This window comes from Rhinatrema bivittatum, chromosome 13 (assembly GCF_901001135.1).
Source record: "Rhinatrema bivittatum chromosome 13, aRhiBiv1.1, whole genome shotgun sequence".
Classification (NCBI taxonomy): Eukaryota; Metazoa; Chordata; class Amphibia; order Gymnophiona; family Rhinatrematidae; genus Rhinatrema; species Rhinatrema bivittatum.
This window is the reverse complement of record NC_042627.1, coordinates 21,753,311-21,777,837: the sequence shown is the minus strand read 5'-3', so window position 1 is coordinate 21,777,837 and position 24,527 is coordinate 21,753,311. Positions and strand designations below refer to the sequence as shown.

Here is a 24,527-nt window from a genome sequence, read left to right as displayed (position 1 = left end):
TCTGATTATAAATTGAAAAGAATCTCCATACGAAGGAGGAGGAAAGCATGAAGAGCTTTCACTTCAGTTTTTCTGATAACTCTCAGTTTGAAAGGAGACAGTTACCTCTCTCCTCTCTAAGAACTCACCACAAGCAAAGTCAATCAAACACTCCCTACACACAGCAAACTTTTGTGCAACCGCAGAATAGAACAAACTGAAAAAAACAAACAAACAAACAAACAAAAAAAAGGATCGGGACAGAGAGAGTAAAGGCAAAGCAAAGTGTAAGACCTGCATAGTGCTGCATGCCTGCGTAGGCTTGTTGGAGAGGATCTGCCACAGTGGGACTTTGGGCTACGAAAAGAAAGACAAGAAAGAAGGGGGAGGAGAGAGAGAGAGAGAGAGAACGTAGCATTAATGAAAGGGAACACAGATTCAACAGCAAAACAGTGTTCAGTAGGTAGAGACATGGTTAATCGCAGCTCCATGAATACAATGCACGCTTTTGGCCAACTTAAGCTTCACTGTTACACTTCACGTAGGATGATCACACACTGTAGCTGTACATTTCAAGAGACAGGGCGATCAGATGTTGGGAACTAGCACCCATATTCTATGATCACTGATCCCATACAGGGAAAGGCTTCTTCAGGTTTATTCTCCTTTTGACCCGTATATCAGGTTTCCATTACCAGGGGGTCTGAGATAGGCGATTGCTTTGTACTCTGAAGATAATTTTTGGGAACAGATTCATTTAAAATGAAATAAAAACAAAAGCTACCAAGACGTGAAAAGCAAGACTGGGCCGGCCTGCTCCAGCTCGCCTGAAACGCAGTGCATTTTTGGACTTGTAACTTTGATTTTGCTGGTGAAAACTATGAAGGTCCATATTCAAAAGCATTTAGCCGGCTAACTCAGATATCTGGGCACATATCTGGTAAAACTTCTAGCTGCCAGGTGAGTTAGGAGGCTAGAATTTAGCCAGCTAAGTCAGAGGCGTTCCGAGGCATAACTGGGAGGAGTTGAGTTAGCCGGCTAAGTCTGGTTGGGCCAAAGAGCTGTCCTAACGTTAGGCAGCTATAGTTAGCCGGCTAACTTTAAGACAGCCGGCTATATTCAGTAGTGCGGTTTCACTCTTGAATATACCTCCAAAGTTAGCCGGATAAGTTTATGCGGCTAACTTTGCTAGCCGAACTGTGCCTGAATATGGACCTCTATGACTTATAGTTATGAAAATGAATAGTGAAGCAGTACAAAAACAATATATCAGAATTGCCTGAATCTGCTCCAAAAGCAAAGAGAGAGAGAGAGAGATAGAGTGCAAAATGCTCAAGAGTTTCAGGATCGATTGATCCAGTCCTGGTTTTATTCCACAGCATGCAGGGACTTGTAGTCTTGCTTTTCTTAGGTAATGCAATAGGGAAGTCAGAACTCCAAGTGCCTGCATGCAGTGGGGTGAAACCGGAGCTGGCTCAAGCTGTCTTGAAAAATGGAGCCCAATGATAAGCGTACCAATGAGCAGGTCGGCAAAGGGACAGAGCTGTGCAAGAGCACCAGTATACTTTGGGGCTGATAAAATACAGTGCGCTGGGCTCAGCGCACTGTATAACCTGCAGTTGGACGTGGGTTGTAGAGGTGCTAACTATTCCCCTTATGCAATAAGAGGATTAGCGCCTCTACAACGCTCATCCAACGCGGAGTGAAACTAATAGCGCTCATCACATGCAAATGCATGTGATGAGCGCTATCAGCTATTCAGTCCCTATGCAAAAAAAAAGTGTGTGTCTAGGATGCACATTTTAGCAATCAGAAATTAACGCCTGCCCGGGGCAGGCGTTAATTGCTGAGCACGACTAAAACTAGAACAGAAAAGCAGAAAAAACTGCTTTTCTGTACTGCTTCCTACTTAATATCCTTGGCCCCTACATTGTCACATGTCAGTGAAAGGACCAATCCCCTTTCAGGACAGCCTTCTGAAAAGAGATAAGTGAAGGAGTGAATAAATTAATATTAAGTGCCCAACAGTTTAATATTAATTTTATACACTCCTTCTGGTGCTGGTAGTCAGGTTGGGAGAATGGACGCTGAATTTATCAGTGTCCATTTTCCTAACCTCTGCATGTGCACTGGTTAGAAGAAGAATTCAGCGTCCGTTTTCTTAACCGGCAGACAGCCACCAACAGTGGACTTCTCTCCGGCTTGTGCTGTCAAGGAGGCGCTAGGGGCACGCAATCACCCCTAGCACCTCCTCGACAGCGCGAGCCCTAATTTAAATATTGCATCGCGCCCCCAGGAGAGGTGCCTGGGGACGCGTTATGAAAGCAGGCACTGAATGCACAAGTTTTTAGCATCGGCCCCTTTGAGAACAAAGAGCGTGGGAAATATACCTTCATTAGCAGAAAACTGTTCACAAAGATGTGAAAAAAAAAAGAAAAAATCACTCAAAAAAAAAAAGCAGCAGCTTGGATTATTGTCATTTTTTTTTTTTTTTTTAACAATCTGACAGACACGTTTTGACCAGTCAGACAGGATGTGAGTTTTAGATCCTCACATCCTGTAATTTCTCCATACCGCAATCAAAGCTCGCTGGCTTCATTTCACTTGGACTCCTCGCTGCACAGATGGCTGCAGGGCTGCTCCAGCCTTGTTTTTCTTAACCAGTACTTTAGGTATTTGTAATTGTAACCATGCTTAATCTACTGAGAAGATAGAACTAATGCCATAACTCCCCTGAGGAAAAGTTAAAAGACCACTGGATAATCTGCTCTCTTGTGACTGCCATATTCTCCTCGGGCAAAAGCTGCCATCCCGAACTGGTTTGTGAGGCAACCAGTGCCACTTGGTGCTCAGTAAAAGTAGTTGCAAGCAGCCAACCACAGAGTTTCTCCGAACATTTCCACATCATCCCTAGAAAGTTCTAGTAGAACAGTGACAGGAACAAGCTGTGTCATGGGCTCTTAAAAAGACTCAGAAGCTGCCCTATGACTGAACTGCAGGAGGTGGGATATTGGGGTCCTTCTGCTTTGTTATGACCTGGGAGAAGGGAATGGGGAATGCAAGCCTACTGTTCAGTTTGGGAGCAAGTGAGGCGCCCTGTACAATGCACATACAATAAAAACCTTAGAATTTGTTTGTTCGTTTTCCTTTTATTTTAAAATGAAAAAGGCTAGCCTTATTAAAGTATACATAAACATCATGGGTTTCAACCAGAGGTATATTCAGCCATGAATAACAAATATCACATACCTATGTGTGAACATATTCTTAAGATTTTATTTAAACACATTTTATAACAAATCTTTTAAAAGGTTCTTATATCACCACAATACAATACAATATAAAACATGTATATAATTAGACATCAACACTCACTCTCCACATACATGCTCAATACAGTACATTAAACAACTTTCACAATATTCATTTTAAATATATTTAATACAATTACCAAAAAGATTGTTTAACACTCCCACAAGTACCAAATTACTCTTTACACACAATTCCTTTATTTTCCTGGTGGTATGATCCTTATGTTTTTCATTCCTCTTCCAAATATTTGGATCACACTTGTGGGAGTGTTAAACAATCTTTTTGGTAATTGTATTAAATATATTTAAAATAAATATTGTGAAAGTTGTTTAATGTACTGTATTGAGTATGTACGTGGAGAGTGAGTGTTGATGTCTAATGTTTTATATTGTATTGTATTGTGGTGATATAAGAACCTTTTAAAAGATTTGTTATAAAATGTGTTTAAATAAAATCTTATGAATATGTACACACACAGGTATGTGACATCTGTTATTCATAGCCTTATTAAAGGCCATTACAATAGAACATTCCCTTTCTATCAAGCACCCTTCTATGTGGGATTCTCATGCAAAGGGCATGTAAATAATACAGATCGGAGCCATTTCATGCTTTGTGCATTACATTTAAATAATATACATGCTGCCATCTGGCTAACTACAATGAAACGGACTTCGATAACTGAAGCTATCTACCCACAAGTCATGTCCCAATTATAAGAACAGGAATGTTCAGTCAACCTAGGAGGTGAAATGCGAGTTACTCGGACAAACCCAGAGGTTTTAATTCCTGTCCCTCTAACCGGATGTATTTTACCTGGGTAAAATTTATCCAGACAAAGGGGGATTTCCAACGGCGCTTTTAAGGAAGCTGGATATCCAACTAATTTAGCCAGATAACTTGGCTATACTAATTTATCTGGGTAAGTTATTGGGGCTGCTGTAAGCTTATCCGGGTAACTTACTTGGACAGTCTGTAGCTGAATATCGACCTCTTAGTGAGTGACTGAACATCAAGTGCTTTATATAGGGAATAAACATGTTTAATTAGTCGTGCCCTCCCTCCCCCCCAGGCACACCTGGATATGGATGGATGCCATTGGTGTAAATGGTCTCTGATGCTGGCTGCCCATTGGTCTGCGGTGGGAGGGCACTAAATCCATTTACCCCGATGGGTGCGGCTATACTGGGCACAGTGGCTGTGCCGATGCCTGGCGGTGTGCTTGTGCCTAAGCCAGAAGGGAAAGAGAAAAAGGAAAAATTGCAACATTATCGTGTCGTGTGCCAGGCATCGTAGAACTGCACCACGTTGCTTTATGAAACACAAGTATTTCGCTGAGAAATGGCACTGCTTTCATGGCAAGACACTACAGCAAACTCTTGATTAAAAAAAAAAAAGGGAACTGTCTTGGTTCAGAAGGAAATGTCCTCTTCTTGTGTCCGGTTTATATTTTTAGTGTCCCTGCAGTATCCAGTTCTGTATCAGAAGCAGTGAAGGATTTGAAAAGGTCTGTCCAGGTAAAAACTGGAAAAAGAGGACAACCCTATACTGAATATTGATAAAGTAAGCATGAGGATCCCAAGCTCTGATGGACTGTATCAGTAACACAGATCGTATTATACAATAATATAATATAATACAATAAATTGTATAATACAATAAAAAGTAAATACTGGGGGAAAAAAATGCTGCCTAAGCTAACAAACAGCACCATCAACCAACCTAAGGGCAATGTTCAGTTCACCTTTACCCACTTCAATGGCTGCATCTGTTTACTAAACACATGCATATTGAGGCACTAAATAATGTGCCACACATTAAAGAACAGGAAAATCAATTTAAAAAGGAGATTAGGAGCAGAGAGCTTTTCAACAGACAATCTGATAACAAAGGGAGTGATTCTCAAATAACCCGGGTAGCTACAACGTCCGTCCGTGTGTACAAACCTTGCAACTCATTTTTACACGGAATCTACAGGGGTAGCCGCGGACTTTACGCCTCCAATTTGTGCAGGCAAACATTTTCTGGAAAATGACATATTTAGATTTGAAAATCAAATCCACACATGTGGAGGGGGGTAGCAGGCAATGGTTCTTATTGAATTCCAGCAGACTGCACGGGGTGGGGGGGGGGGGGGCAGCAGGTGCTCTTTTCTGTTCTGCCCCATGGTAGTAGGAAAGACAGAATGAGGCAGCTACATTTTTACTCTTCGGGCCACCCTAGACATGGGCCTAGAGTACCTATGCATAAATCCAAGCCTGCTTATGTTCTTACATTGCCTTTATTTGCCACCTTCCTCCACAAAGGACCCAGAACAGATTATGACATATTAATAATAAAAACAATAAAAATACAGATTAAGAAGAGTGGCGAGTGGGAGGTTACCAGTTATAAAGTTACCTGGGATATTTAGCGGGATTTACCTGGTCTGCCGCTACTCAGTTTACCTGCCAGGAAGTGCCAATCAACCCTCTGTCAGCCTAGTAGCCCAACCTGGCTACCTTCCTTTTTCTTCCCATCCTTACTCTTGAGAAGTAGCTTCCTTGTAACAGTCTGGATTCCCCCCATGTCCTGTGATGCCACTAGGCCATGCTTCCATTCTCTCTTCACCTTTTTGCAACTTTGTTATTTATTTTGATTTATATTCCGCTTTTTAAGGAACTTTAAACAAAGTTACATTCAAGTACTGTAGGTATTTCTCTGTCCCCCAGAGGACTCACAATCTTACCCCTAGATTTATCAAAATGCTATAAATATAGCGGAAATAGCACCCACGATAAATTTCCACAAGGTGCAATAAATTTGTGTTGATAAATTTATGTAGCACAAATCTACTCCTCTAGTTATTCTTTTCATCTATTATAATGACTACAAATCTTTAGTGATATAAATTTTACTATGAATACCTCAGAATGTTTCTGTAACACCATCCCTCTAAACTCCCCTCCACCTTCCAAAATGCACAATGCACCAAAAAATAGGTGTAGTTATTTCTGGCACTATATTGTGCATTGCTGTATCACATCAGATTCCAATGACCCTCATTTCCATTAACTTCACCCAAACGCCTCCCACTGGAATACTCAATATGGAATTTGCATTCGAATTTGCCTTGCGTTATTTATTGTATGCGTTAAGGCCCTATTGTGAAATAATAGATGACCCTGTAAGTTTGCACTTGAGGCAATGAAGGGTAAAAGTAACTTGTCCAAGGTCACAAGTAGCGGCCGCAGGATTTTTTTTTTTTAAACTTTATTTTTATCACATTTAAACAAAAAAATTCCAAGAAACATATCTTGTAGTGAAAAGTGTACACATCTTGTAGTGAAAAATGTACACATAAGAATTAATATTAATACATATGTCATATAAAATAAAGAAATACACAAATGCCCACAAAATTAAAGGAGGAATGGCCACAATCGGAGAAATTTCCAAGAAAGCATGAAAAGTATGGGATAGCTCACTGACTCACCAACCCATAATTTTATAGAAGATAATACCCAAATTTAGTCAAGAAATGTAGAACATTAAATTATGTAGAGTCAGAAGGAACCTAGCCAGATAAAAAAGAAGTCAAAAGGCTAGATTAAAAAAAAGCATAGTTAACATTACAGTATCTAACTAAACATTTTGCTAGATACTTTAAATAGAACATAGCACCAATCTTATTTATTTATTTATTTATTTATTTGGGGTTTTTTATATACCGAAGTATAGCGTTTTGCCTTCACTCCGGTAATTCTTTGGGTTTTAACAAAGAATCTGTAATTCTTTGGGTTTTAACAAAAATTGTCTTCGTCTTGACTGGGGGCATGAGCCACATCTGGAAACATTTACATTTTACAGTGATAAAACAACTCATCACTATGCTTAAAGAACAATTTCCTAATCTAGGCTTTATCTGGTTCCAAAACCAAATTAACCACTATTGTTTCATCATTAATATGACCTAGAAAAGCTGTTAAATTTCCAGCATCCAGGGGAGTAGATGAAACTAGATTCTCTTCTAAAATTGTGGGTTTCTCCTTTTGAGTCGTAGGCAGGTTAAAAGCACGAGCAACAGGTGGAACAGATTTAGCTGGAGCTTTTAATACCTCAAGCAAATATTTCCTAAACATTTCTTTTAAGAGACTTGAAGTCACTCTTAGGAAAGTTAATCAGACAAAGATTCTTTGCTTTAGAAATATTTTCAAGATTCTCCAACTTCCTATGAATCACAGAATTATCTTTAATTAAAGCTGTAACATTTGTTTGAAGTTGTTTCGCTTTCTGTTCCACAACATCCACTCTTTTGGAACATTCTGCCAATGATTTTTCCCGGACATTAAGTTGTGTATTAATATCTTTTAAATTAGAGGCAACGTGCACAATATGAAGAGACAAAGTTCTCCCAAGGTCTTCAATAGGTAGCCAAATCTCTTCCAAAGTGAATATCTGAGGTTTAATGATAGAAAAGGAAGTTTCCGTACTCTCATCCAAAGCGTACTGCGATAAAGTTCCTTCTTGCAAGACAATCATCTCTTGGACTCTCATGTGGATAGTCTCTAGTGGCCTGACCATCATCTCCTTGGAGTCATTCGATGATGCCATCTCTGTGGCTTCCATCTGGGGCCTCCTCGATGCATCAGGTAGAATGTCATTGACTGGAAACACAAAGCCTTCTCCAGTTGGATACACTGGCGTTCTTCTTTCCTCTGGACTGAAAGAGGTATCCAGAGCCGCAATGGATTGTAGCAAATTCTTCTCTACCATCTCACTGCAAAGCATACTCACGGAAGATTGGGGCTGGGCATTATCTTGAATGATGAATCGCTCAATTGATTCTGGAACAGGGACACTTGAGAGCTCAATCAGGTAAGATCTAACCTTTCCTTTCCACTTGACCATACTAGTACAAATTGAGCATAGAAATACAAGGAAAAAGGGCTCCAAGCATCAAGAGAGATAGTGAGCAACCATCATCTTGCTCTGCCCTCCTCCTCTAAAGATGCTCTGTGCTTAACCCATGCATTCTTAATGCCTATTACTATTTTAGCCTTCAACCCTTCCAACATTAGGAACATAAGAACATAAGAAAGTGCCATGCTGGGTCAGACCAAGGGTCCATCAAGCCCAGCATCCTGTTTCCAACAGAGGCCAAAACCAGGCCACAAGAACCTGGCAATTACCCAAACACTAAGAAGATCCCATGCTACTGATGCAATTAATAGCAGTGGCTATTCCCTAAGTAAAATTGATTAATAGCCATTAATGGACTTCTCCTCCAAGAACTTAGATTAGGGCACTTTACACATCCACCGTGCTTTCCGTAAAAAAGATTTTGTGATGTTACTCCTCAATGTACTCCCTTGGAGCCTCATAAAATGACCCCTTCTTCTAGAAGTTCCATTTCATCAAAAGAGTCTTATTTGTGCATTATTAATCCCTTACAGGTATTTGAATGTCTTTATCATATCTCCAAAACAATAAATATACCCTCACTGTCTCTGCAGTCAATTTATTATCATATGTTTTTATTTTATATTTTTCAAAATTCAAGGAGTATATCAACCCAATCAACTTATATACCAAAGTAAGATAATTGGAGGGGAACAACCTCAGACAGTGCACCTTAAATGTCGTGGACCTTTTAATGTGCTCCATCTCTCCTTTCCTCTAACGTACATATATTTAGGACCTTTAGTCTCATTTTATAGGGATTTTGGTGCAGAACCTGTACTATTTTGGAAGCCTTTCTCTGGATCACCTCCATACTGTCTATATTACTTTACTTTAATAAAATTTATAGCCTGCATGATCTAAAAATCTTGGCAGTTTACAAGAAGAAACATAACATAAATTAAAGCATGTCACAACAAACACCGTATCAATCAATAAATAAAGCCAAAAGACAAGCATAAATTACAGGCCAAATACAAGCAAAGGTGGTAAAGCTGTTAAGGCCCAATATATATAACTACCATTCTTTGGGAGAAATTAAAACCAATTATTTATGCGAGCCAAGTCTATGACAACCATAGATCAAAAACAGGCCCATCCTGACAGGTGCAGCTAAAAAGCTTGAGAAAACAAACAAGTTTTCAACTGCTTCCTGAAACCTACAAGAAAGGGCTGTCAGGTCCGGGGATGCTAGCCATTAGGGGGTAATATAAATAAGGACTGTTGAATGTATGATGCAATCTATGACAATTCTTCAAAGTAACATCATCTTATACCATCAATGTTTGCTGTAGCCCATTAGTAAGCTAGATAATGAGACCTCATATATACTATGGCAGGGTACTAGTGGGTTAGTCCCTGAATGCCAATAGTTCAATAATGCGGTGATAAGTTCTGCATACACCGTCACAAGATTATAATCATAGGTCTCACAGAACGATCAGAGTACCGGCAACGTGTTGTCAGTTACTGGAGATTATAGACAGTAGAAAGGATAAACACTTATCGTAGCTTATGTGTGGTTGCAGTCAGGGACTGGCGTATTGGCCCGACACGGCTCGTGTTTCTGGGGAACCTTCTTCAGGGGCCGCAGTGTGCCAGTGTATTTTCCAGACTGCCCGCTTTTTCTGCTACTTGGCTGCCGAAACAACGCTGCAGCCAAGTAGCAGAAAAAGCGGGCAGTCTGGAAAATACACTGGCACACTGCGGCCCCTGAAGAAGGTTCCCCAGAAACACGAGCCGTGTCGGGCCAATACGCCAGTCCCTGACTGCAACCACACATAAGCTACGATAAGTGTTTATCCTTTCTACTGTCTATAATCTCCAGTAACTGACAACACGTTGCCGGTACTCTGATCGTTCTGTGAGACCTATGATTATAATCTTGTGACGGTGTATGCAGAACTTATCACCGCATTATTGAACTATTGGCATTCAGGGACTAACCCACTAGTACCCTGCCATAGTATATATGAGGTCTCATTATCTAGCTTACTAATGGGCTACAGCAAACATTGATGGTATAAGATGATGTTACTTTGAAGAATAGCCATTAGGGGGTGGCAAAGAGCAGTCATATGGGGCCACAAATGGAACCCATCCCACTCACAGCCGAGAGCAGAGACTTGGCAGGCTGCGGGCAGTGCCTGTGTGTGTGTGTGTGTGTGTGTGTGTACGTATGAAAGCTCAATGGTGTTAGTGAGAGAGAGGGAGGAAGCCTATGTAAGGGGGTGTGTGTGTGTGTGTGTACGTATGAAAGCTCAATGGTGTTAGTGAGAGAGAGGGAGGAAGCCTATGTAAGGGTGTGTGTGTGTGTGTGTGTGTGTGTGTGTGTGTGTACGTATGAAAGCTCAATGGTGTTAGTGAGAGAGAGGGAGGAAGCCTATGTAAGGGTGTGTGTGTGTGTGTGTGTGTGTGTGTGTGTGTGTGTGTGTGTGAATGAGACAAGGAACCTAAGTGTGTGCAAGAGAAGGGGGCCTGTCTGATTGAATGAGGTCGGGGCCAGAGCCAGGGCCTGGATTTGGGGGGGGGCGGGGTTTGAGCGCAAGGCAGAAGGTTCGCCTAGGGCACCTGACACCCTTGCACCAGCCCTGCTTACTGTGCTTGATGTACAGTGGGATTGAACTGACAATTTACTCTGAAGCATGAAATCCTGGGCTAATTTGAGATCCTCAGTTACCTTTTAAAGCACATATTAAACATGTGGCCAAGGTGGCATTTTTTTTAAACTTCAAATTTTATGGCCTTTGCGGGTTCATATTGGCTCAGAACCCTTTTCGTACAGTGCTACAGACCTGTTGTTTCAGGTCAGATTATTGTAATGGACTAGACATTGGCCTTCCTACAGCTTATAAAACACTGTGCAGCTAGATTAATTGCCAGCTTACAACAGAATGATCTTATTACTCCCACTTTAAGTGGTTTACATTGGTTGCCCACACAATGGCACTCAACTCAGATTGTAACCATCAAGCATAAATCACTGTATTCTGAAAACCCATGCGCCTTGCGGAAAAGCTTATACAACTATGAGCCACCTCAAAACCTGAGGTCCTTTGGAGGTAAACTTGTAGCTATTCCCCCTCCTCGTGAATAGAAAATGCAGCAGACATGATCAAGGGCATTTTCTTACATGGGCTCTTTATTAAGGAATGCTTTACCAGGCAGTTGAGAGAGGAACAAGATGTAAAGTGCTTTTCAAATAGGTGTAACATCACTTTAAGTATTGTATTTTACATTGTGATTTTAACATTGGTGTTCTGTCAATTGCAATATGTTTTAATTTATGTATGTCATGTTTTTGTACTCCACTTTGAACAACAATTTGTTGCTTTACAGCGGAATATAAGAGTTTTAAAACAAATAAGTAGATGTTTTATTCTTGAAATCTTCTGGAAGAGAATTCCAGAGGAGGGAATCAGTGACCCCCAGACAGACGATCACGTCTCACCAAGTCATCATACCTGCTTGGCTGAAAGTATGTCTAAAAGATTGTGAAAAGATGAGCCGAGCACGCGGCAAGGACTTTTAATACGGTGTATAAAACATCGGGGAGGGGGGGGGGGGGGAGAGAGAGAGGGGGCTAAACCTTTAAGAGCTTTAAATATCAGAGTTAAGACTTTGAACATGATCTGCCACTTCACGGGTAGTCAGTGCAAGCTAACGAGAACTGGGATAATGTGCTCTTTGGGAGATGCCCGTGTAATAAGTTGGGCAGCGACATTCTGAAACCATTGCAATGAATTTAATGTAGAAGAGGGGGAAGCCTCTTCTAGGGCACTGCAATAATCAAGTGGAAGAAAGGCCTCCAGAATTAGACACAACAGTCCAGGTGAGCATGTTATCACAATAGTCTGTTGAGAAGCTCTCTGAGCACAGACTCTCTCTTTTCTACAAAACGTTCAAAAGCCATGCACCATATGCTGGGTGTCTGTTCCGCAGTCAGAGTGATTTTCAGCAGACCATGCAGGGCTAAACTCTGTGGGTACAAAGCAGATGAATGCACATAAACCCTGCATTAGTTGTGCTGGTACATGCATGGCCATACGCTCACCAAGTCACCTCTGTTCCTGGGCAGATGCAAGGTTCTGTGCATACATTTACACACAATACTTAAAAAAAAAAAAGAAAAATGTAAAGAATGCATGTGAAGGCTTTCCTGCCCCAACTCCATCCCTGGGATGCCTACCGTGAGTGCCGGGAAATGTCTGCACATAATCCAACGAAGCGCGTACCTTTCCCCACACAACCTCCCCGAATGGCTTTCAAAAGCCAATTTATGCTCATAAACTGAGGGTTTAATGTGTGCAACTCCTTTTGAAAATGACCCCCCAGATGAATAATTCTTTTATTGCCTTATTGTTTGAATGCACTTTCTAATGATGGAAGAATGACGGTCACCTGATGAGGGTGTCATGGGTGCAGCCACCAGTCCACTAACATTGAAGGCTGCCATCTGCTGCATCTGGGCCGCTGCGATCGCTGCCATGGGATTCAGGCAAGTGCCTTGTGCTGCAGCCATTAGTGCTGCCTGCTGCTGCATTATCTTAAGAAAACGAAGGAAGAAAGAAATGGAAGAGACAAAAAAAAAAAGATGGGCAAGAAGGACAAAAGGAAAAAAAATGAATAAAACAGGGAAGAAAATAAAGAGCAAATAAAATTAGAAGGAACTCATGTTATTTATGCGTCACCTTAGGGCCACTCTCTTTAGAGATGCTTATCACTGTATATTAAAAGGTGAACACTGTGCAACCTGTAGTAAGTTTATTTTTTTATTTCAACGCGTATTCTCTTGACAGCGTTCTTGTGCATTCTCAGGGAGCACATAGAGAGCCTTGCTCTTGCATGCAATATACACTAGAGATGTGCATTTGTTTTTGCCGAATTGGAAAATTGCAACGAAATTGTCCAATTCGGCATGTTTCAGGGAGCCTGAAAAAAATCAGGATTTTCCTGTTTTTCCGATTAGTGCGCACTAACGGGAGTCAGGGCGCGCTAACTCCCCGTTAGTGCGCGCTAACTCCCCGTTAGCGCGCACTAACAAAAACTAACAAAAAGTAACAAAATCTAACGGTTTTTATTAGTGCGCACTAACAGGAGTTAGCGCGCGCTAATGAGGAGTTAGCACGCACTAACTAAAAATCGATTTTTCGCGAAAAAAAAGACCCAAACCGAAAAAAACCGACATTTTCCATGGCGGCCGAAAAAGGAAGAACGACACGAACACAAAAAATGATGCACATCTCTAATATACACCTGCATACAATCAAGCACGCAAGGATGCCTGCATGCGTCAGCCAGCATTTTTATCCACTCATCATGTGACTAGGTGGGGTTCCTTACCGCTTGTGTATATGCTCCATAAGCTCCGAACTGAATGGTCATAGGATTAAAGATACCCAGTTGTCCTGCCATCTGATGCATCCGCCTCAAAGTCCTCTCCTTGTCTGTGTCTGCAAATTTCACTACAAGACTAGAAGAGGCCCCCTTTGGAAAAAAAAAAATAGAGAAATATAAATAGCCCATAAAGATGCAAGAACATAAGACTGTTTCACTAGGTCAGTCATGGTCCATTGACTCCGGCTTCCTGTCTCCGGCAGTGGCCAGCTTAGAAAGTGCCCGATAATATGTCCGAAAAGGAAAGGTCATTGTATGTTGCTCTCATGGAGACACCCCAGTCATTCCGCCCATTAATTATTAATGGACCTATCCCCCCAGAAACTTGGCCAAACCGTTTTTTTTTAAACTCAGCCATACTGCTAGCCTTGACCAGATTCTCTGGCAACTAATTCCATAGTTTAATTATGCATTGAATGAAAAAGATTGCTGCAGCAGCTAGCTTTATTCTGCTTCACCTTCACCAAGGATTAATCACCTACAATTTACATGACTGGCAGGGAGACTATGACACATAATCTGAAAAACAAGGCGTACATGTTCCTGGGTAGACAAAAAGGTCACTGGGAAGGCCTACAATGATAATGTAATGTAGAAAAAGAAAGGTAGATATGGGAGATAAGCCTGGGCTGGAAACCCTGAAAAGAAGAAGAAAATGAGGAAAAAAACGAAAATAAAAGGGAAGACATAAATGTGCGGAGAGAAGGCAAAACGATAGGGAATAAAACAGAGCCAGAAACATAAAAGTTATCGGAAAACCTTTTAATGGTTATTCAAGTAATAAAACAACATGCATTTAAATACACACCTACAATGGGATACAGTGATAAATCATGTCAAGGCCTTCTATCTGTACATTATAAACATGGGAGTTCATATTAATAAAGCTACAGGGGGGGTCCAATTTTTAAAGTCCCTATGTTGCTGGCAAGCACATTTTCATAGGGAAGCTCCCCATGGAGTTTCCCTATAAAAATGCAGGGCTGGCCCATGGGCTTTGCACATCCTTATCAGCAAGTTCAATGCCCACAGCGTGATTCACTCATGTACCATCCCCTGTATTATTTCCGATAGCTCCTCCTTCCCGCGTGCCCTCAGCAACCCCCTGGCAGCATAGGTAAAAAAATTACACAATCCGAGCATCCTCCATTTGGCTAGCTAAGTCAGGCACTGGGCCTCCTTTTGGTAAAATGACCCCCTCCGGTCCTAGCGCAGGGCTACCCAATCCTAGTCCGGGGGATCCTACATCCAGCCAGATTTTCAACATATCACAGTGAATATGCATACACTGATTCTCCACGATATGCAAATCTCTCTCATGCATATTCATTGTGAATATCCTGAAAAGCCAACTGGCTGTGGACTCCCCGGGACAGGTTTGGGAAGCCCTGCCTTATCGTGCATCCTAAATCTGGGTTACTTATTTATTTACAGATTAAAAATTGTCCAAAGCAATATAAAGGGATATGCACTAATTCTTTTTCGAAGGGGGAGGGGGGGGGGGGAGAGACAGTGGAGGAGGAGAGAGAAAAAGGAGAAGGAGGCAACAGACAGATACCACCACACACTTGAACACATTTTAAAAAAATAATAATAATAATCTGCATTTATTTATACAATGCAGATGAATTTCCAAGCAAAAGGTTGAGAGGATAATGTTTTTCTAATATTTTGTACCCTTCAAAATGTCCAAGGCACAGTGATATCATGAATTGATATAAAGACCCATCCCACAAGCTCTTAGCCATTGCCATGACTGCATAAAAACTGTTTTATTGCCATGTGTTGTGTTCTATGTCCTGCATGGTCTCAAGATGGCTCCCACAGTCCACAAGACAGACTGCAATACATGAGGATAGGTCTATCACAGAAGGCATCAAGGGGAGAGCAGGAGGAATGCTCAGGGGACTGCTTTTTTTTTTCTCACGAAAGCTTGGATGCTCCACTGTAAGTTTTCCACCTCTGTTCTGGGGCCCTCTGACATGGCATGAACGGAGAGGACACAGTAAAGGCTCGGAGTAGCTTCAGTGGGTGCGGCACACGGGGCTGTTTTCAAGCGCCTAAAATGTGTTAGCTAGGGCACGACAACGGTCCTTTCTGTGGGTTAGGCTGCCCAATGGCCACAGCAGACCTGTGAGCGACGAGCCTCCTGGGCATTTATGGTTTCTTTCAGCACAGCAGTTTCCAGTTCAGCAGGATACTTCAGGCCCGAGTGTGCAGGATTCAATTGCAGGATTCATCGGCTCAGATCTGATGGAGCTGGGCCACACGAAACACCCGAACCGGTCCTTTTCCTCCTTCCAGACTTTCCAAGCTGGACGCTGTGTCGGGGGGGGGTATGGGTTGGGTGCAGAGGGGCATGGCGCTGCCAAAAGGATGAAGCCGTCACCCATCTGCACCATTTCTTCTCCCTCGATGGCATTTGTTTCGTATTTCTGCTTTGTGTTTTTCTAATGCAGGGAACTCACCAGCTCATCACCAGTGACTGTTTCTTGCTACTGCTGCATCCACAGTATATGGGAGAGGCTGATGACGATGACTCCACAGTATATGGGAGAGGCTGGTGAAGATGACTCCACAGTATATGGGAGAGGCTGATGACGATGACTCCACAGTATATGGGAGAGGCTGGTGAAGATGACTCCACAGTATATGGGAGAGGCTGATGACGATGAAGGCTGGACCCAGTTTCTACGAGGGTTTTGCTCCAGTGGTGCTGCGGACATGGCCACTTCTGATGGGTGCTGACTTCCCGGCTGACTTTTCTCAGAGGTGCAGCCCTGACAGTGATGTTTCGCTTACGTTTTTGTCCGAGGAGGGACGATGCTCTTTGATTCCAAATGTACTCTTTTACCGTGGAGTCTCGGCCATGGGAAACAATCTAGTTTTCGAGGACCTGCTCCAGAACAAAGTTTTCTGTTGTTATCCCGAGTGAAGCTCCCACAAACTATGTAAGGTCCCTGCAGCAGTGGCCGCCGTGAGATTTTCTGTGGAGAGTTTCCCTTTGAAAATCAGCTTGCAGGCCCATGGGCACATAATACTATTTTTAAAACTGGGGGGGGACTTTACAATTGCTCTCAAGGTATCTTGGGGAGTTAGGCACCTATATCAACCCTTGGGATAAGTGACCTAAAAAACAGAGGGCAGAGAAGAGAAATTAGGTATTTAGTACTTATTGCCATCACTCAGCTCCCAATTTAGGCATCTAAACCTAGGGAAATGAATGGCAGGCCTAGGTTTAGGATTCTAAACATTAGGAGGTCAATATTCAAAGCCATTTAGATGGATAGCTCACGACTTATCCATCTAACGCCAAATTCTCCATCTAACTCATCAGTTATCCTTCTAACTCCAGGTTATGTTTAGTTTTGAATATTGACCTCTAGGAGCCTAAAATGAGGACATTTTCAGCTGAGCTCCTAAATGAAGCACCGAGCATTGTTTGAAAATTGACCCTGGGGGTGACAATGTTCAAAAGCCATTTCCCTGTCCGAATGTGTTTTCACCTGGGTACAAGGACCGTCTGGAAATCGCCTTCTATCCTTTACCCGGGCTCCCATGACACTGGTAGTTTTAGCCGCATTAGGAGGAGGAGGTAAATAATGCACACAGAATACATTTTAAAACCCAAAGCAAGTGAAGTGTCTGTGCATGCTTTGTCCCTGTGGCAATTACTGACGTGAGAGTCTGCACGGACCTTTACTATGAAAAGTGGTGCAAAGAGTGTGTAAGTGTGTATGTGTGTGTGTGTGTGTGTGTGTGTGTGTGTGTGTGTTTGGGGAAAGTACCCACGATCTCCGTAGCAACGCAGGGAGTTTGAAAATTGGCCCTCTGGGGTAATGTGCCAAATGCCCGCGTCGGTGCAAGCCCCGGGGGTACATTTTAGCCACAGTCTTTGCCCCAATTTTCAAAGCCAAAGGACCTGCAGAGTTTCACTTTGAAAATCATCCCCAGGAAAACTCACGGCACACATTGACGGCTGCTCTGGCGTGTGTGTGGGATTTCCCAAGACTGAACACGCGCATACTTTAAGAAATTCAAATGGCTGCGCTTGCGTGGAAGCACCCAGGAACGCCTCTTCTCACTGGGGCTACAATTATGTGTGCAAGGGCACGATGCATGTTTAACTGCACCCAGGGAGGGCAATGGCTTTCAAAATTGATCTCAAAATGGATAAACTGATTTTGATCGATCCAGAGGCATGCATTTCAAATAGTGCTTGCATATTTAAAAAAAAAAAAAAAAAAAAGCGATGCTCTCCTTTCTCACCCAGCAGCATTTCGTAGACACTTTTCTTGTGGAAATCAGGTCCAGGCATGCAATGGGATAGAACTGGGACTGCATCATGGAGCCCACTGGCAACCCTGCACTGGTCCAGCGACAGTCATCGGGGGAGGATAATCTTGCATGCAACCAGTGCTGCACGTGCATGCTTTGCCTCAAGCCACGCTCGTTGTTCGGGCATACTTTTGGTTGCATTCAGAGGTGACTGTCCGCAGAGGTGGAGGAAGAAAAGAGCCCATGCGGATTGCATTGTCAACTCCACGCGCATTTGTTTTCATTTTGGAGAAGCTGCACCGGCTGCCGATTGAATTTTATTTAAAGTGCAGGTTCCTGTCCACCCATTTTTTGGTCCTGCCGAATAGCGATGCCACAACCCTTGGCGGACCTGTAGTGGCTTTATGCCCTGAGCTAATCCCAACAAGCAATGTTAGCTACCCCCGCGCTGTACTCCACTAAACTGGCGGGTACCAGGATGAGGGCTTTCAGCTATTACCCTTCCCATCTGTCCCTCTTCATCTTTGGCTGGAAAACAATGATCTGTTGTTCTGCATGAAACTGAAAGCCTGACTGTTTGAACAAGACTTTAGTAACAAGAACATGGATTACAGGGCTAGTGCTTGCAGGTTTTTTCTTTTCTGTTGTACGGCTGAGTTTCCAAGGAGGCTGATATTCAAAAAAAGCTGAGCCCCTAAATTTAGGGACCTACGTTAGGAACCAATTTTCATTCAAACTTAAGTCCCTAAACTTTGGGGCTGAAAATTCACCTACATTTAGGATTCTAAAACTCAGGAGCTGCTATTGATTTTCCTAGATTTAGGCTCCGATGCTAGGTGCCTAGTGCTGAAAATCACTTCTAAGCTCTTAACTTTGTTTTCCCATTCTAAGTCCACCCCTGTGGCCACCCTGGTTTCAGGTTCTTAAATTTAAAAGCCTAGAAAAAGTATAAACCTAAATTTAGGCGCTCAGCCTTACTACATTTTCAAGAAGGCCAGTTTAGGAATCTAACTCCCAAAGTTAGGCACTTGAATCCTTTGACAACTAACCCCCTTAGTTTTCATTCCATTTAATTGTAGAGACCCTCCTTGGGTCTCCATTAGACAGCCCTAGCTCTCAGCCCTTAGCCAGATGAGAGGGACATACCAAGAGACTTGCTGGAATGGACAGCCCGTAGCTCACAAGGGAGGACTAGGAGATAGGAGAGTGGGGCCGTGCAGAGAGAGAGAAGTGTTACTGTTTGGAGCGCTCTCCTAGTGTAGGCCTTCAGCCTAGATCAGGAAGGAGAGAGGTACTGCCTTGTCTTCTCCTGGTACAGGACTGGCAGGACAGCTGAGTGAGAGAACGATTTTTTGCATCTTTTCCTGCATTCCTGGCAGGCTGTTTCCCCTGACCTCAGTGGCGTAGCCAGAAATGAATTTTTTTTTTTTTTGGGGAGGGGGGGGGCCAAGGTTAACATGGGTGGGCAGTTGACATACAAGTCTAGGCCCTACCATTTGTACACTTATCAATAAATAATGCCTTAGAGTGTATCTGACAATGGATTTCTAAGTTGTTTATCATGAGTGATGCTTTAAAATATTTTAATTCTATTATTCCAAGCACTTACCAGCATTAAAAATACTGTATTAATCTATATTAATTGTTTTTATATTTATTGCAGTTTATAAATGCACATCATGCAAAAAGTCACAGAAGTTTAACAGAAACATCAGGTCCAATTATGTAATAAGACAAAGATAAATGTATTCTTTTATGAATCCTCTTTCCAAAAATGCAGAGAATATCATAACTACAATAAAACAGCAACAATCATGGAAATCTTCAGAAGAACTTAAGATTTTCAAGAACAGAACTAGGGCATGCAAAAAAATATATATATTCAAATGCTGGTGCCACCTCAGTGACAGCAACACAAACTCCCTCCAATGCCAAAGACAAATCCCTACAAAACAAAAAAACAACACCTAGAACCTTCCCATGTCATACCATAACAGCAGCAACCTTATCTCAAAAAGGCAGCAAAGGCAAGCATTATACCAAGCCCTAGAACACTAATACACTACGTAGAGGACATACTGAACAAGCCGAGCTGCTGCAAATCCCTGCTGAGAAACTACACACTAGCCAAAATACTGCACTTCTGTCATACATGTGCAACACAGACAGAGCCTTATCTAATACAGAATAAGGGACTACAAATTAGAAACAAACATACAGACAAAACTGAAATGGAAAGCCTGAGAAACCAGCCTCAGCCTCTGTGAACACTGAAGAAACAGCAAAATACAAATATATAAGAAATGCACATTCCCAAAGATTGCATATTCCAATCGCTGAAAGTCAAAATATTTTTTTTTTACCTTTGTTGTCTGATCTTATTTTTCTAATTGGTTGGTCCCAGTCTTTGTTCACCTTTGTCTGTCTTTTCCTAATTCCTATTTCAGGGTCTCTTTTATTCTTTCTGTTTCTCCTTTCTCCTCTTGTCTTCTTTCCTTCCTCTTTCATACACACACACAGATTCTCTCTCACATGTACTCTCTCAATCACATGCTTTCTCTCATACAGGCTCCCACTCTTGCATGCTCTATCTCACATACACATAGGCTCCTGCTCCCACTCTCATATGCTCTCTTTCACATGCAGGCTCTCACTCTCACATGCAGGTTCTCACTCCCTCACACTCTCTTTTACCCAGGCTCCCACTCGCATATACAGGCTCCCACTCTCATACAAAGGTTTCTACTCCCACATACTCACAGACTTTCTTACATGCTGTCTCCCACATGCAGGCTTCCACTCCCACATGCTCTCTCTCACACCGTCTCTCACATCCACATGCTTTCTTTCATACATACAGGCTTCTCATTACCATGCTCTCTCTCATACACACACACACACAGAGGCTTCTCACTCCCATGCTCTCTTTCATACACACACACAGGCTTCTCATTCCCATGCTTTCTTTCATACACCCACACTCAGTCTTCTCACTCCCAAGCTCTCTCTCATACACCCACACCCAGGCTTCTCACTCCCATGCTCTCTCTCATACATACATAGGCTTCTCACTCTCATGCTCTCTCTCTTATGTACACACACAAGCTTCTCATTCCCATGCTCTTTCACACACATATGCTTCTCTCTCCCATTATGTCTCTCTTTCTCATACACAAACACACACACTATCAGGGCCTCTCTCTCTCTCTCTCTTCTGGGCCTCCTTGCTGCAAGGCCTCTTGTCTGGCCATGCGTGTTGAGCTCTGTGATGACCCTGCAATGGTCAGGCCTTTTCTCGGGCGTCGGGCCACTTGAGTTGAGTTCTGTGATGGCCCTGCGATGGTCGGGCCGCTTCTCAGGCAACAGGCCGCTTGGGATGAGCTCCACGACGGCCCTTTGATGGTTGGGCCTCTCTTCTCGGGCCATGAGGGATGAGCTCTGTGTCAGCCCTACAACTGTAGGGCCTCTCCTCTCTGGCCATGCAGTATGAGCTCCATGATGGCCCTGCTAAGGTCAGGTCATGCCTTGAGCTGCGTTGGATGAATTTCGTGATGGCCCTGAATGGGCCTCTCTTCTCAGGTGCCGGGTAACTCTGATTGGGTGGGCCTGAGTGCAAAGTGGGTGGGTCACAGCCCATCCATGGCTACACCACTACCTGACCAGCAACCATCAAGGTGAAAAAAGAAGACTGTTTTTTCCCCCAGGTCTATTTTTGCCTATCAGAATTTGGGAAGGAAGGTTTTTCTACCCACTTTCTTACCCAGAGCTGGAAGTTTTAAGAACTGTTTCCAGTTAGAGGCCTTTCCCACTAGAAGGTCCTCGACTTTTGTGTGAAGAAGATTGAAGAACATCAGGGAGACCCCCACAGGAGTTTCCACCCCAGGATACAGGTCATGGTCAGGTGGAAGTACCCTTTGGACCTCAGGTATTGTGTGGAAGGAGACATCTGTCATGGTTAGGATACCCAGCCAATTCGGGACAATTACCCTTCCAACCTCATGGAGGATAAATAAGTTCCAAGCCCCTGTACTGAGGGACACCGCCACAGAGGTAAAGAGACCATGAATCTGTAGTCTTGGACAACAGTGACACCGGGATGTATCTGGACAATATATTATTTATGCACCCTAATTATTTGGGAATGAATCACAGTAAACTTTTATTTGAACACCCATCCAGTGAGTCCAGTCTGGATTATTAGTGTTCCTACCCCAAAGAGTCACACACACACACACACACACACAGAAGTGGTTCCACTCCAGCCCCAGGCCTTGAAGGATATCCTTCCCCCCCCCCCCCCCAAGAGATAAAAACCCACTCTTAGAGACAAGTAGATGATAAAGGTAACAATGGATTGAGCCCCAAGATGTATAAATTATTTTATGGCCCTTTGAGATATAGTCCATCCACTACAAAGGGGTTATGTAATATATTTGCATTGAACTATTTTTAGTTGTAACTCACTTTGAAGAAAAAGCAAGAAATCAAATCTAAATATACAAAGACTAGGTTTAGTCCCTTATATCATGCCAGGAGATCATTACTAATCTGAGCCAATCAGGACACAGGTCATGCTCAACTAATGTTGTAATAGCCAATGAAAAAAGGTATGTAAATATACTATATGCAAATCCAGCTACTTTAAAGTACAGCAGCATTTTCTTACTATGATCTTTCATTTTCACTACTCTAAATTCACTACAATATATATGGGAGTACAAAGTATGAATAACCAGAAAAGGATATGGTGAATACCCAGATTCTGCAGCTATTGATGGCAGAAGGCTTTTTTTTTGCTTTGCTTTGTGGCTCACGATATTTATTATTTATTTATTTATTGCTTTTTTTATACCGGCATTCATGATACAGATCATATCATGTCGGTTTACAAATAACAAGGGTAGTAACCTAACTAACTAATAACATGGTATAGAGAAGACAAAACAAAAGTTACAATGAACAGGGGTGCTGGAACTGGGAAGAGGAAGAAATAGCAGACAGTAACTAGATACAAGTGGCAGCAATAATATAATTCTCCTGCACCTACTCTGCACCTTGACCTGCGGCATTCACTCCCAGTGACTGGTGCTGTAAGCACTTACCGGCATGGTCTGGCTACCATGAAGGCTATTGATGGCTGCCTGGGCTTCAGCGTGGCTCCCATACTTTACAAAGGCACAGCCTGGACAGAAAAATGGAAATGTACAGTCAGCTGGAAAGTCATCGTATGGTGATTCAGTCGTAGGGGCGGATAACCATATTATTAGTCACAAACTCTGGCAGTACTGGCTATTCTTGGGGGGGTTTTTTTGGCCTTGGTAATTCCTAATTTCATCTTTTTCTTCCAGCCCAATAGGAGTCAAAGATGAGATCTGGTGCCTTGAGCCTTCATTCATAACTACCCAGCCCTGGTGCACGGCTCTCGGCATCAGAACTGGAAACAGCGGGTGGATCTAACAACAAAGGGGGTGAACCCCGGGGAGTTGTGAATGAAGCCTGATGACACCAGGATCCCAGCTCTCATTCTGACTCAGCTGGAAGGAAAAAGAGAAAGGAGGGAATACGTGACCAAAAAACCCAACTAAACACTCATGTTTATGTCTAATAGGGATATGCTTTCGTCTGAAAAAATATATCCTATTTTATTTTGTTTTGAAAATGAAATGAAACAACAGCAAACAAAAGTTTGTTTTCAATTCATTTTCAAAATATGTCAGTCTCCCCCTTGGGGACTCCCTTCCCCACCACTTATCCCATCTTCGGGTCTAAGGGGCAGGAGCAATTCCAAGTTGCTCCTGCCCTGCCAGGTCTCTGTCTCAAAATGGCACCGACTGGCCCTGATGTACAGAAGTAAGAAGGTACAGAGATATCTCCACACAACAAATTGGCACCGGCCGGCCCTGTGTACAGAAGTAAGGAGGTACAGAGATATCTCCACAAACAAATTGGCACCGGCTGGCCCTGTGTACAGAAGTAAGGAGGTACAGAGATATCTCCACACAACAAATTGGCACCGACTGGCCCTGTGTACAGAAGTAAGGAGGTACAGAGATATCTCCATAACAACAAATTGGCACCGGCCGGCCCTGTGTACAGAAGTAAGGAGGTACAGAGATATCTCCACAAACAAATTGGCACCGGCTGGCCTTGTGTACAGAGATAAGGAGGTACAGAGATATCTCCACACAACAAATTGGCACCGACTGGCCCTGTGTACAGAAGTAAGGAGGTACAGAGATATCTCCATAACAACAAATTGACACCAGCTGGCCCTGTGTACAGAAGTAAGGAGGTACAGAGATATCTCCACACAACAAATTGGCACCGGCTGGCCCTGTGTACAGAAGTAAGGAGGTACAGAGATATCTCCACACAACAAATTGGCACCGACTGGCCCTGTGTACAGAAGTAAGGAGGTACAGAGATATCTCCATAACAACAAATTGGCACCGGCTGGCCCTGTGTACAGAAGTAAGGAGGTACAGAGATATCTCCACACAACAAATTGGCACCGGCTGGCCCTGTGTACAGAAGTAAGGAGGTACAGAGATATCTCCACACAACAAATTGGCACCGACTGGCCCTGTGTACAGAAGTAAGGAGGTACAGAGATATCTCCA

At 42.9% G+C, this 24,527-nt stretch overlaps 1 protein-coding gene across 1 annotated transcript in view; it reads right to left on the bottom strand.

Moving 5' to 3' along the window:
- Positions 1-24,527, bottom strand: part of CELF6 (CUGBP Elav-like family member 6) — a 417,202-nt gene that overhangs the window by 36,101 nt on the left and 356,574 nt on the right. Inside the window, exons 5-9 of the mRNA XM_029575372.1 lie at positions 23,010-23,089; positions 13,576-13,719; positions 12,634-12,778; positions 4,370-4,519; positions 274-336 (exon numbers count right to left, since the gene is read on the bottom strand). Of these exons, the coding sequence (XP_029431232.1) occupies positions 274-336; positions 4,370-4,519; positions 12,634-12,778; positions 13,576-13,719; positions 23,010-23,089 (582 nt within the window). The remainder of the gene's footprint in view (positions 1-273; positions 337-4,369; positions 4,520-12,633; positions 12,779-13,575; positions 13,720-23,009; positions 23,090-24,527) is intronic.